The sequence below is a fragment of the Parasteatoda tepidariorum genome, chromosome 1 (genome assembly GCF_043381705.1).
Source record: "Parasteatoda tepidariorum isolate YZ-2023 chromosome 1, CAS_Ptep_4.0, whole genome shotgun sequence".
Lineage (NCBI taxonomy): Eukaryota > Metazoa > Arthropoda > Arachnida > Araneae > Theridiidae > Parasteatoda > Parasteatoda tepidariorum.
Window position 1 is genome coordinate 21595712 of NC_092204.1, and position 15905 is coordinate 21611616.

Sequence of the window (15905 nt, forward strand, 5' to 3'; positions counted from 1 at the left end):
GGAGTTTTGAATAACTAAATTTGATTGAAGGTAGTTTTGAATAGCTAAATTTGATTGATGTAGTTTTGAATAACTAAATTTGATTGAAAATGACTTTAACCATCAAGACTCTTAAACAATTTAAGCAAATATATAGGACTTGATAATAACACGGTGGTATTTTTATGAGCTAGCAAAATTTAACAAAGTTTGCTTACCTTAGTCGAATATGTTATCTCATATATAATGATATATATTACTTTTTACGAAATGGTATATACAGAAAGGCTAACTTGCTTCTGATTGCAGATAAATATTTTCTAGTCGTAGCAAAACTTATATTTTAAAATATGACGTTTGGTTTATTAAATACGATTTTTAGGGTTTATACCCATCACTACTTATAAATGATTCAAAAGCTTGCGTCAAATAACTTTTGTCGTCAAATGAATTCTTCGTTGCGACTTTTTAAAAATTGTCAAAATTAATCAAAAATCTGCAAATTTTAATTTATTGCTCTCTACCGTTCTTAAAAATGTTTTGCAGAATCCGAAGTAGTTGGGATATTTGTATATATAACCTTATACTACTACTTTCCGAATTCGTAAGAAAGTAGAAGTCATTTTAAATTTAATAGTTGCACTATATTCAAATTATGTAAGAAAAACTGTTTCAAAAACAAGTGACTAAAGTAGAAGTATATTTTTAATAGTTATTTAGTAAACAAATATTAAGTAAAATTTGGTTTTTATTTTATAAAATAGTTTGCAAAATCAATGTTAAATATTTTTGAGGAGAAGCATTAAAAGAATTTCGAAAATTTACATCTAACTACGTAAAAGCGCAAAAATCTCATACGCTATCAACAATTTAGATTAATAATAATAATAACAATAAAGCTTAATACGAGTTAAAACATTAGTCTTTCAAAACATTTTCTTAGTACAAGAAACAATTTAATTTAATCAAAAGTGTCGAAAAAATTTTAATAAAATTCTAAATAATTCTAAATAAAATTTGGTTTTTATTTTATAAAGTAGTTTGCCAAGTAAATATTAAATATTATTGAGGAGGAGCATTAAAAGAATTAGGAAAATTTACCTCTAACAATGAAGAAGTGCTAAAATTCCATACGCTATCAACAATTTAAATTAATAATAATAATAAAGCTTAATACGAGTTAAAACATTAGTCTTTCAAAACATTTTCTTCATACAAGATATAATTTAATTTAATCAAAAGTGTCGAAAAAATTTTAATAAAATTCTAAATAATTCTAAATAAAATTTGGTTTTTATTTTATAAAGTAGTTTGCCAAATAAATGTTAAATATTATTGAGGAGGAGCATTAAAAGAATTAGGAAAATTTACCTCTAACAATGAAGAAGTGCTAAAATTCCATACGCTATCAACAATTTAAATTAATAATAATAATAAAGCTTAACGCGAGTTAAAACAATAGTCTTTCAAAACATTTTCTTCTTACAAGATATAATTTAATTTAATCAAAAGTGTCGAAAAAATTTTAATAAAATTCCAAATAATTTTAAATAAAAATTCTAAATTCTAAATAAAAGTTCGTTTTTATTTTATAAAGTAGTTTGCCAAATAAATGTTAAATGTTATTGAGGAGAAGCCGAAGCATTAAAAGAATTTCGAAAATTTACGTCTGCCAACTGAAAAGTATTTAAATTCCTTACACTATCATTACTTTAAATTTAAAAAAAATATTAATAATAAAAATATAAAAAGCTTAATACGAGTTAAAATATTAGTTTTTCTGAATTTTTTCTTAATACAAGCTATGTGATCAAATTAAATCAAAAATGTAGAAAAAAAAATCTAAGTAATTCGAAATAAAAATTCTAAGTACTAAATAAAAATTGGTTTTTATTTTTTTAAGCAATTTGCCAAATTAATTTTAATATTATTGAGGAGAAGCAGAAGTATTAGATGAATTTTGAGAATTTACATCTAGCAACTGAAAAGTGCTAAAACTCCATAAGCTATTAACACACAGAAATTTTATAATAAAAAAAAGCTTAATACGAGTTTAAAAAAAAAAAAATTAGTCTTACCACAATGTTTTTTTACTCAAGAAATAATCTAATTTAATCGAAAATGCAGAAAAAAAAATTCGAAATAAATTTAATAATTTTCTAAGTTAATCTCATTTAATCAATAGATACTGCAATAAGTAACGTGCTTTTAATGAACCCATATTACTACCACAGTAAACTTTTTCAGGGTATTATCTTAAAACTTATAATGAACGTGAGACAAAGAGCCGTCGCACACACATTCAATGCATTGACCACCACTAATATCATTTTGTATTGAAATGATATTTGTAGTAATTAGAACTGTATCGTACCAGTCCTTTTATATTGAAGTGGAAACTGAAAGGAAATTTCTTTTGCAACAATGGTAATTCGCTACCACAGTGAAATTTCTTATGCCTTGCCGCAATCTAGGTAATTTTGGCATATCTATAATCGCATCACTACTGTGTGTCCTCAAAATACATGAGGTCATTTTTTTTATTGTCTAAATTCAATGTCGATTAAGGTATCCGACAGGTTTTGACAACTTTTTTTTTAGAAATGTTAATGTAAAATTTTAAAAAACTAGTCTATTCGTTTTATTATATGTAAAAATCTATGAAACTAGCAAAAACAATTATTATTAAAAATTACTAAAAAATTATTTTTCTTTAAATGGCAATTTTTAGGTAAAAATAAGACATTTTTTTCATCTATGCTAAACACTGTAAAAAAATTCACGAAACAAAAAATCCTTTGAGGATTTTATTTAGAAGGCTATCGACTATATTTTGAACTATTTTCTTAAACTCAAGTGCATACACTATTGAGTTCGGGATCAATGTAATTATAAAAGCAATTTTTTTTTTTAATTTCTGCACTTGTCTTTCCGAAAAAACATGCATAAAAAATGAAATTCTACATTTTTCTCTTTCTCTGCTGCTCAAAACATGTCTGCTATTATCATAAACACTCGTGAAAAATTGTAGACAATTACTCTTAAAACAATATGAGATATCATGTTTAAGGTGGTGTAAAAAATGTAAAAATCTGATTTTGAGATAAACGCATTTAAAATCAATTTCATTAGTCTATTCACTGCTATCACATTGGCAAAAACTGCTAAAACTTCGTAAATAATTTGAGTGCAAACAAAAGTAAAGTATTTTTAAAAAGCTAAGAGAACAGGAAACTATTTCGAAAATTTTGTTCAAAATATGTTTTTACACTAGTCTAATTAAATAAAAAAGGAAAATCAAAAGTGGCATTCAAAATTAGAAATATACGTATTCATTTATAACATATCTCCCAGTATTAAAAAATATATATAACACTATGACACAGATGGGAGACCGGTGTCCCTTTTATATGTTTTTTTCTGATTAAGATTACAAGCAAAATTATATTTTAATATTTTTCAATTATTAAAAACAGTCTAATAGTTACTAAAAAAATAGTTAAAAAAATTATATTTGTACTAATTTTTTTTCATTCATTTTCAAAAGTACATAAATAATTGATTTTGTAAGTTAATTGAATAACTGTTTCTCTTAAATTGCTGTAACTAAGTAAAATTTGAAAAAAAAAATATTGTTTGAAAATGAGCCGTATTTTAAAGATTTACCTTTACATGTTNCCCCCCCCCAAAAAAAAAAAAGAATATGCTGTATTTCATAACCATAAATTATTAAAATGCTAAATATGATATTTTTCACTTATTTTGACTTAAATTAACAAAAAATAATGAAAAAATTAGATTCTGTGAAAAGGGTTAAAAATTGTCTTAAGTCGCAATTATATAGCAAATTAAGAATTTACTTTTCAACAAACAAGTCAAATAAATAAATAAAAAATTAATTACTCGAGAATATTTTCATGCAACTGTAACATAGTTTTACAAAGCTGTAAACAGATTTATAAAGAAATTTTGAGTCATAAATAACAATACTGTTCAGTTATGTCCACAAAAGCTTCGTCCAATCACATACCAATGTCTAAAACTGATAAATCTTATACTTTTGCGACAAATAATTTAAATATTTTTATAGCTATTTACAAAAATTGGTTAACACTCTTGAATTTCAATAAGGAGGCTGTGAGAATTGTAATTTGTTCATTTTATAATTTGTTTTCATAATGATAATGCATTGTTATTGCATTTTTACGATATAGTTTCCTGTTTTTAAATTTTTGATAAATATTTTGGTTTTTATGTAATTAAGGTTAAAAGAATATTTTAGAAATATTCAAATCTAATATGTATAATTATAAAATAGTTAATTAAAAATATATATTTAAAAAAATCTAAATTCTGACAAGAGGATAGCTTGTTATGTCTTACGCAAAACTGCAAATTGCATAACTTTTGTACTTTAAAATTTTGAGGAAAACTCTATAGAAATTCTAAAAATAATCAAACGCTATTTCTCCTTATCTAATAAAGCGACCTCTTTATTTTCCGCCCTTTTTTAAAAAGGTATCGCGCTGTTGCATAATACTATATTACAAAAAGTTTTTTGAAGTACAAAATAATAACAATATCAAAACAAAGCAACTAAAAAGATAATAAATAATAAAAATTTACCTAAAACTCAAGATTGCGAAGGTCATTAAAGTTCCGATTTAGAGTATGAGGTACTCAGAAAGTTCATAATTGTTTAAATAATTTATTATTTTCATGGAATATTTCAAACGTATTTTTCATTAAATAATCATGTGAACATTTAATTGCGTAATGAAAAAGGAGTGAACAAATAGGGAAGACAATCTTAGTATTATGAGTAGTAAAATTACCTAAAATCCAAGATTGCGAAGGCCATTAAAGTTCCGATTTAGATTATGTATGAGGTACTCAGAAAGTTCATAATTGTTTAAATAATTTATTGTTTTCATGGAATATTTCAAACGTATTTTTCATTAAATAATCATGTGAACATTTCATTGAGTCAATGAAAAAGGTGTGAACAAATGAAGAAAACAATCTTAGTATTATGAGTAGTAAAATTAACTAAAATCCAATATTGCGAAGGCCATTAAAGTTCCGATTTAGATTATGAGGTACTCAGAAAGTCCATTATTGTTTAAATAATAGATTGCTTTCATGAAATATTTAAAACATATTTTTCATTAAATAATCATGTGAACATTTTATTGAGTCAATGAAAAAGGAGAGAACAAATGAGGAAAACAATCTTAGTATTATGAGTAGTAAAATTAACTAAAGTCCAAGATTGCGAAGGCCATTAAAGTTCCGATTTAGATTATGAGGTACTCAGAAAGTCCATTATTGTTTAAATAATAGATTGTTTTCATGAAATATTTCAAAACGTATTTTTCATTAAATAATCACCTGAACATTTTATTGAGTCAATGAAAAAGGAGTGAACAAATGGGGAAGACAATCTTTGTATTATAAGAAGTAAATATATCTTGTTCGATGTATTTATTGCTGCCGTTTCTTTATATTTTATTGAAGAATCGTTAAACACTAAGGATTGTGCAAACATATTTCCATTTAAATAACCATGCTATAGTTATTCGGATTTCTGCTCTTAATTGCGCCATTTTAACTTTCTAATCACCAGTCATTACACATTTTAACACCAGAAATAGAGATTTTAGGTAAGAAATTAAATGTTGAAACTTATCAGTGCTTTTTACTTACTTTAAATTCGTTCCGTAATCCTTCTGTTTATTTAGCATTGCAATGCCATCTGCAGTTTTGTTTTTTAAATTCCTATAATTTTTGGTTACAATAAACACTTTTTAAATGTTTTTCACTGATGAAATAATTTAGAAATATGTATTTAGAAAATTAATAACTAATCATGTTTTACAGTTTTGTATTCATTATTTTAATTTGATAGATTAATCACATATGTTTGGCTGGGATTATAATTGAAATTGTGATTTTTTAAATAGAAATTTTGATTTATTTGAAATACTACTGTTTGTATATGATGTTGATTGACTGTTATTTGTTATTCGCTGAGGATGGAATAAAATAAAAACTAAGAAAACTTGAGATAAATTATTGAAAGACAGGCACTATTTTTTAAAGTATGATTCCTCCTCTTAACACAATAATTAAAGAAAACTTTTATTTTTTTTGTAGTTTACATCTACTCTAATACAAATGTATGTAACAACATGGTAATGGAATAAAATAAAAACTAAGAAAACTTGAGTTAAATTATTAAAAGACAGGCACTATTTTTTAAAGTATGATTCCTCCTCTTAACACAATAATTAAAGAAAACATTTATTTTTTTGTAGTTTACATCTACTTTAATACAAATGTATGTAACAACAACTAAAACTAATATTTTCAAGATACAGTAACGATTTTTGAAATGTGGTCACTACATCCAATTGCACTCATATTCAAAATTGAAAAAATTGAAAGAATCGAAGAAAAAATTACATAAAAAAGTGGTTTGGAGAAATAATATGCTTATATTATAGTGGGAATTTATTTTTTTAAAAATATCTAACCCTTGTTTATAAGAGCCAATTTATTTTTCTAAACCTTTTTTGCGATTTTTTTTATTTCAATATTCAAGTTTTTATTCCTTATTCTGCCTTTCTTGTCAGGGAATATTTAATTTGAGAACTGTTAGAAATTAATCAAATATTTGTGATTTTGTTAAGTGTCAAAAACTCTTTAATTTCCTATTTGTACAAAATAATGCGGAAAAAAACGAATCATCCTGATTAACTTTTGATTTAATGATCGGATTTTCACGTTCGACTACTCTATCTAAATGGCACGAGGGGGTGACCTGAAATACGCTAATTAATAAGTGCATACGATTTTTAAGTTACGAAATCAAACACAAAAATGAAATTTCTCTGAATAAACATTGTTTTATTTATTATTATTATTATTTTTTTTTTTTTTGGATTCGGATTTTTGATCCTCAAAATATTTGCCGCAATCTGGGAAATATGGTCCCAATAGTATGGTTAAGAGAGTGCTCTAAAGTTTAAATCCCTTAATCTTAATTATACTTTTTGCGTATTTCACTATATCTCTGGAACTTTTTAAGCAAATAGAAAAATTTTGCACACAATTATGTAATTCGTTTATTCAAAGAAAATTCCATTCAAAAAATAACTTTTAGTAAATATTTACTACTTTTTATTATTTCATTTAACAATGGTGGAAAAAATTTTGAATTGTAAAGTAGACAATACTTTTACTCATTTTAAAAAATATATAAAATTATTTACAAAATGTGAGCAAAATTGGTTGAAAGTTTCCTGAGAAATTGAGTTTCAAAAAGTCACATATTTAGAATTTAATTTCTCAAGAACTATTCGACCGATTTTGCAGAAAAATTGTATTTTGTCATGTAAAAATATATTCTCTAAAGTAACGCAAAAACTTTTCTACCTTACAATTCGAACTTTTTCGAGTATTATTAAATAATATGATACAAAATAATAAATATTTACCAAAAGTTATTTTTTGCATGGTATTATCTTTGAACAAACGAATTTTATAATTGCGCGCAAAAAATTTTCAATTCACTTAAAAAGTTCTCGAGATGTAGTGAAATGCGTAAAAAGTAAAATTAACATCATGGGGTTTTAACTTTGGAGTGCTCTCCTGATCAAACTATTGGGACCATATTTCCCAGATTGCTGTTCAGAATTGGGGGTCAGAAATCTGAATCTGTCAAAAACAAAAAAATATGTTTATTCAGAAAAAGTAAGTTTCTGTGTTTGATTTCCTTATTTAAAATATCGTATGTACTAATTAATTAGCATATTTGAGGTCGAACCATCAAAAATGTGTTCTAGAATGCGAAGATCCGATCATTCGATCAAAAGTTATTCAGGACGATCTGTTTTTTTATTTTGGCGCACTGTACACCAAGTAAAAATTTTTGCAAAATTGCAAAACATTTATCGTCGATGGACTCATGTAAGATTTGCACCAGGCAGAGGTTTCCAACTTAAATGAGGCCGGAAGCCGCAATTAAAAACACCAGTCAAATGGCGGGCAGCAACTTTATCAAAATTTTATCTAGGACTCTTTTATGTTTGAAGGAACATTAAATATTACTGTCATATTTTTATCAAGTTGTTCAAAACAAACGTATTGAATTACAAATTAAATTTAGAAGTAGATTTTTAAGCAACATACACGATTATTTTTGTATTCGAATAAATATTTTCTTGGATGCAAAACCTGAGACATAAATTTTTTCGCGCCATTGGTATGTTAAATTTCACAGAAACGAAGAAATTATGTTCTTATTAACGAATGAAAATTATTTTAAACCCATATTGATTTTTTACGAAAACTGTCCGCAAAAATTGACATCTAATATATTTTAGTTCACAGTGCACAAAAAAAGGCTTCGTGGGCCGGATGCGGCCCTCGGGCAGCCAGTTGGAAACCACTAAGTTAGATTTTAAAAAATTAATCTTAAATCGTTTAATCTTGCAATCTTAATCGTTTCTTGTAATCTTAATCGTAATCGAATCTTGTTTCTATACAAAAGTACCATTAAAAGTAGTTGCCAGGAATCGTAACATTCCAGTGGTTTTTTGTATCACACTACCCACTACACTTCGTGATTTTTTTTATCCCTCAAAAAAAAGTAATGCGTCGCACTACAAACTACGAAAAAAGTAACGACTACAGTTGTTTCGTTACTTGTAACCCGCTAGACCCTACCACTGCTCTAGCTCTAATTAGATTATCATTCATACCTCATTTCATCAAAGTGATAGGAAGCTTACTTCTATTAAAATTCTTCTTTTTTCCCCTGCATTCGGAGGTAGGGGGAAAGGGGGAGGAAGAGTTGAAACAATGCATTCGAGATTAGAAGAAGATGGCGCTTCTGCATTTCGGATGTCAGCCAAATTGTCGCTGGATCAAAATAAATTCTTTTTCGAGGGTCTTGTTCTGTTTTTAACGTTTAACCAGTTCGAATCTGTAAGAATCCGTACCACCAGAAGTCTGAAGGTTAAAGAAATTCCTTAAGTAAGAGACAATTTTTTCGAAATTCTTGAGTTCTTAATAAGTATATCTAAAAACGTTTCTCTCGGTTTGCCTTTTAATTTAATCTTTTGTAAATTTCTGCTTCAAAATTGAAATTTAAAATAAACATAATGGCGTCATTCTTTTTTTTTTCGTTTTTAATTAACATAAGGATAAATAGCAGATTAAGAATTGCACGATTAACTTTACCCTAAATTTTTAAAGTGCAAAGGTGTAAAAAAATTTTTTCGTGTAAAAAGTCATAGAATGTTTAATAATGATTATACTTTTTTTTAAAAAAATTCTTGAAAATAAAAAAAATAATTTTAAAAATTTTATCTTTAAAATTAGTTTATGGTTGGTAGCTATATGATCCGTAATATATCTTAGTAGCTGAAATTTTTTTTATTATTTATTTATTTTTTTGAAAAAATTTTTACGGTGATAATATTAATAATCAATTATTTAATCACTAAGGGTTTACTCTTCTTTAAAAAAAAAAATAACTGATCGATAAATATGGCGATGGGCACTAACCAGTTAACCATGCGAACAATACTGAGACGTGTCATAATAACTAAATGTATGCCGGATATGTATTTTACAAGACCAGTTACCATGCATGTCACAATAATTCATTGGAGTGACTATCTGGATAATGAATAATAAGGTGATAGCAAAATCTAGGTATGGCATAGGACTTTAAAAGGGAATGTATATATATTTATATATATTATATTATAATTAGTTCAACTGTTAATTTTGCGTACTAGAGATCGCAGTTAAGATTTTCAGAATGTATATTTGCTTGACCGCATTATAAATGCATACCTGCCAATTTTTAATCTTTTCAAGGATAATTTTCTTAAGTAGTAGTAAAGTTAATATTGTAATACAGTCATACGCATACCTTAAACCATACCTGCCCACGTATACGCTTTTCAAAAAACCTTTCGTATGGAGGTAGTGATATGCCAGTTCAATTAATATTGTATGCTGGTGTTTCATTAAAATTTAATCAACATTCAAACATTCCTTCAAACAGCCAACAGGCCTACTACATACATATGTTTCAAACATTTAAATGTAATTTTAGTCAAAATTATTTAAAATCCCATTTATTTAAATAAAAATAAAGTGTGTAAATATATGAATTTTGCAACTACATTAAGTACAGGGATGCCAATTATACCGCTTTTATAGAGTGGTGAGGAATGAAAATTGAACCATGCATAATATTGTTCAATTTTGCTAACCCCTTAAAAACTTTACCACGAAATAACCAGAGATGCCATGCTCTAATATGTAAAAATAAAAATTTTAGAGATATCGAAATTAAAGTTTTTTTTTATTTAGTATTTTTCAGTTCAAGTAATTTTTCGAACACTACATATGGAAAATTCAAAGCATCATCTGAAATATGATACTTTGAATTATTGCAATTACAGGAATGTCACGGTAAAAATGTATAAAGTGATAAATAGTAAAAATCTATTAAAAGATATTAAAATTAGTACTAGCTTTTTCAATTTTTTCAGTTTATTAATGTAAAAGTAGTCATAGAAGTGCTCTAGAACTGGGCACCTGGGCCGCGAAGCAATCCCATTCGTCATAAATTTGTTTTGAAGCTTGTTTTAACACTGTTATGTCAGCTGTCCGTGTGGTTACTGGATAAGTAGTTCAAGCACTTTGCTCGAGGATTGGAAATTATTGTAATATTACACTAATTACTACTGGAAATTATTGTAATATTACACCAATTACTACTGGAAATTATTGTACAATATTACACCAATTGGAAATAATAAGAAGCAGCTTGCTCAAAAACTTCAGTTTGTTGGCTGTAGATGATAACGAGGTTCATGCGCTTTGCTCGAGAATGTAATATTGGTGAAAATAAAGAAGTAAATAGCTCAAAATTATAGATTTTTGTTTGCAGATGAAAGTTTTACTAATAATCAAAATCATCATCAAAATTTAACTGGGTACCTGAGGGCCGTTAGCGGCCCTTTTCCCATCCGTCTTGAAATGTTGTCTTTAAGGTGGCTTTTTCTGGTAATTTGAAGGTAAATTGGAGTGAAACTAATTATCGAAATTTTTTTTTTCTTTAAATATAAATAATTTGCAATGAAAATCATAGTGGTAGTTACGATTAATTAATTGCATCTAAAAGATAAATAAAAAAATCTATATTATAACTCTAAACCTTGGCACTATTTGGATAATTGTTCTACATATTAAGATTTCGTTTTGTCTATTTGTTTATATCGTAGGAACAATAAAATAAACTAGATTCCTAGAAATATTTTTCAGTTGGTTGATGCCGTCTTAGCGACAGGTACCTTGTTATCTTTATGAATACAGTGCATGAAATAAAGAAAAAAAAAACGCCCTGAATAACTTTTGATTTGATGATCGGATTGTCACATCTTGAGACTCAATCTTAATGTTAAGCTATTTCGTATAATAATAATTATTACTTAAATTACACACATTGACTGAACACGGTTTTAAATAAAATTTACTATAAAACTTAATATAACTTAAAAAATAATTATGTCCTTATTTAACAATTTACCGTTGAGTTATTGTAAAATGGTAACGAAATATCTTTGCCATGAATCTTACATAATTTCCAACATGTTTTCCTCCAACATTTGATGCTCATACGAAATATTTTTCCAGAGGTATTGAATTATTTCAAAAATTAGAACTTTTTCACCTTTTATTAACACAAAGGTCGTTTTTATGACATTTTATATATCTGTAGCTTTAGAGATAAATCAAGTGCTGACCCCTTTTTGAAAACCTTGAGAAATAAAACAAAAAAACATTCAATGAGTTAAAATTTAAAAAAGTGCTGCCATCTATCAGGAAAATAAAATCCTAAATTTCACCACATAGACCTATTTATGCGGGCTTCAATATCAGCCGAATTATTTGAACGATTAAAATATTTTGAATCAAAATATCATAATTACAGTAAATAAAAGGAAAAATTTTATTCTCTAATGTAATCTTTAAATTCCCGATACCTGAAAGAAAATCTGTTTTATTATTACAAATAAATTTGAATTTAATAATTTGGCCAATCAAAATATTCTTAAAAATCTTACTTAAAAAGTAAAGGTTGGAATTAAAATGTGTTAAACTAATGACACCAAACTTAAAATCTCTTCTTTTATCGTATAATCCGATGAAAAATTTTTAGTTATGAAGTTTGATATCAAAATCTAAAAAATAAGCGCAATTTTCATCTGATTTAGTCTTTATTAAATTTAGTTCTTTAGGATAAATATCTTTAATGAAATCAAAATCATTACAATCAGAAATAATTAAATCATCAATAAATCTAAACTCAATTAATAAATTATCTTGCAAAATTTTTTTTCATAAAAATGTAATAAAATATTAGTAAATGCACTTGAATAACAATTCTCCATTCCAACCTTAAATTTGTTTGCAAAAACAAATACCATTAACAAGATAACTTTCAAAAATGTGATTGTTTGTCATTAATTTTTCTTTGCATTTACATTTCAATTTTTCTAATTTCTTTTTCTTATTTGTTTTTCCATTATGGGGCCTCGGGGCTCAGTCATTTTTTTTGTTTCACCACTGACAACAGAGAGGCTCCTGTGTGTTAGCAGGCAGTGTGTCCCCAGATGAAGTGCTATCCTGCTAACACACATATCTTAAAATTTTTGCTGTTTTCTGCTAGAATTACATTTTTGACTTTCTGAAGAAAAAAAATTAAGAAATATCACAATATCACTTTAGAAAAATAAACATTTTCAGTTTTAAGTTTTTAATTTTGAATAACAAAAAAAATACAAATAACGGAAAATAATATTAAGAAAGGATGATAAATAGATATTGTTGGCTAATATCGTTAAAAATTAATTGGAAATGAAATACAGGTGTATTCTGCTATGTTATATTTTTTATTAATATTTTGCTGATAAGATGCATCATCTGGATCTTCTTTGTTTATTAATGAAAGAAATGCACGGGATTTTATTCATTTATATTTAGCCTAATGAAAATAAATGATATGGTAAATAACATATAATGAATTTAATCTGATTTTACGATAAAATTTTTATTGCTTTGTTTTTTTAATTGTTGATTATTTTTGAATTTCAAATAATCCGAAATTCAGTTAAATCAAACTTTTTTCCCTTCCCTTTTAAGGTTGAATCAAAAAGAGTCTACTATATTTCATATTATATTTTTTGCCGTGAGGCACAAAAATTTTGCAAGAAATCTTAAATATTCATCTCAACTTATTTCAGCTTCTAAAATGTAACAACCTTCGTAAATTTTGTTGAATTTCAGGAAAAGGAAATTTTATTCATTATGCTCACAGTTTTACATAGGACTAATATTATCATATACGTCACAATAAATATTTGATTAGAAATTAGATGTTTCTTCCCTACTCACAATTTTACCTTGGCCCCAGGTGGGCTCAATATTGACTTCATATGGGTCCTACATGAACATGCACCAAAGGACCAACATTGGTCCTATATCAACCTACATAAGGCTAATAGAGGGTCTATATTAGCTAAATAATGACTATAAAATATCGAGTGAATCTAACAACTCCATATAGGGCCGATATTTGATGTATAGTGGCTGTAATATATCGGGTGAATCGAACAATTTTATATAGGGCCATTACGGGAAAATAACAGGACATTGAACAGGATTTATTACATCGTATTGCTTTGAATAGATATCAAAAATTTATAAAAGTGGCAGTATAGTGGTACAATATTCGTACAGTAATATTTTTCGTAGTAATGATACCATTTATTACGGTTAGAGATCTCAAAATATTATTTATTGCACATAAATATGCAGATTGGTGTTTTCATAATAAAGAACGACTTATATCTATTAGAAATCAGCTAATCCATTCTCGGATAATCAGGAATCAACTTTATTAAATGCGATATTTAATTATACATTTCTATTCTCTTGCAGGTTCAACTCTTGTCAGAAGAAAATTTGCATCTAGTCAGGATTCTTCAGACTTCGGACAATTCCATCACTCTGAAGATTTTTCCCCTCGATCTTCCCATCCATCCACCGAATACTATCCAACACTTAAAGACAACCAGTATCTGCCACAAGAACTCGATGACTACCATCTGAGTCCTGCTCCGAACCCACCACAGCCGTCTGCCTCTGCCTTCCTCGATCTCTTCAAGAACAATCCAGATCGACGACCATCAGCAGCCGGATTACTCCGACGACCCTCCACAGTCAACTTAAGGCGACCATCTGTGTTCGTCGAGCATAGCCTCGTTCCTTCTCAATTCAACCAGCAGGCTATTCCAAATAATCCTCACCGTCCGCAGCTGAGTTTGCAACAAGTAGTTGACGAACATTTCCACCATTACTACGAGACCAAACCGACATCGAGGCCAACCTCCCCGAACAAGTCCAAAAAACCTGCCATCGATTTGACCGAACTTTCCAAGCTATACGGCATACCTCTGAGCCATCCCAAACAGATGGAAGACGAGGAAGAGGTCACGTTCATTCCCCAGCGCAGGTCTACAATGCCAACTGTACTGGACCAGAACTCGCTGCCCGTGGAACCCGATATGTCTTTGGGTGAGGGAATGGTACGGACTGGTTCCCTGTACAGTGCGACTCGAAAGATGGAATCTTCTGCTAAAAGTGGTTCCATCGCGAGTTCGAGAAAAAAGAGCTTGCCTGATATCAGTAACATCGCAGAGCCGAAAATTTTAACGCGAGAAACGATTGCTATTTTGAGTTCTCAGAGACGCGAAGCCATCCGAAGGCAAGAGGAGGAAGCTCAGAGACTCAGAGCGAATCCATTGCTGTACCTACTCAGCCCAGAATTTTGTGTAAGTTGTTTTGCGTGTTTTGTCTTGTTCTATTTTTTTAATTTAAATTTACAAACTTATACACAATTCGGGAAGTAATTTTTTCTAGAGCCGTGGTGGCTCAAAGGATAAAGCTATCTGCTCTTTCATCTAAATTGAATTTTATAAAATGATTGAAGAGGGAGGGAGAGGTTTACGTAGCATAAATTTGCGATATAATAATAATAAACACGAGAGCCGTGATGGCTCAGGGGATAGAGCGTTCGTCTTCCAATGAGGTGAACTGTTTTCGATTCCCAGCGATGGCTATTCGATACGANAAACGATTGCTATTTTGAGTTCTCAGAGACGAGAAGCCATCCGCAGGCAAGAGGAGGAAGCTCAGAGACTCAGAGCGAATCCATTGCTGTACCTACTCAGCCCAGAATTTTGTGTAAGTTGTTTTGCGTGTTTTGTCTTGTTCTATTTTTTTAATTTAAATTTACAAACTTATACACAATTCGGGAAGTAATTTTTTCTAGAGCCGTGGTGGCTCAAAGGATAAAGCTATCTGCTCTTTCATCTAAATTGAATTTTATAAAATGATTGAAGAGGGAGGGAGAGGTTTACGTAGCATAAATTTGCGATATAATAATAATAAACATGAGAGCCGTGATGGCTTAGGGGATAGAGCGTTCGTCTTCCAATGAGGTGAACTGGGTTCGAATCCCAGCGATGGCTATTCGATACGAATTCAGCACCTGGCTCACACCAATCACAGTGCTGATGTAAAATATTCTCAGTAGTAGACGTATCATGGGTTAGAGTTCCCTTGCCGTCAGGCAAATTGTGGGAGGTTTTTGTGGTTTACCTCTCAGTGTAACGCAAATGCGGGCTAGTTCCCTTAAAAAGTCGTCCGCGAAGGCGAATTTCTCCTAATACTTAATCCAGGAGTTTCCTTGTTTTCTGGATTGTGTTCAAAACTACAAGGCTACGGAGTTGAACATTAGTAGTCGCAAACCCAAAATCGGGTCTGCTGTTCAACGA

The 15905-nt window shown here is 28.5% G+C and overlaps 1 protein-coding gene across 1 annotated transcript in view; it reads left to right on the top strand.

The window, feature by feature from the left end:
• Positions 1 to 15905, top strand: part of LOC107445807 (junctophilin-1) — an 86929-nt gene that overhangs the window by 66313 nt on the left and 4711 nt on the right. Inside the window, exon 6 of the mRNA XM_071177552.1 lies at positions 14008 to 14900. Coding sequence (XP_071033653.1) covers positions 14008 to 14900 — 893 coding nt within the window. The remainder of the gene's footprint in view (positions 1 to 14007; positions 14901 to 15905) is intronic.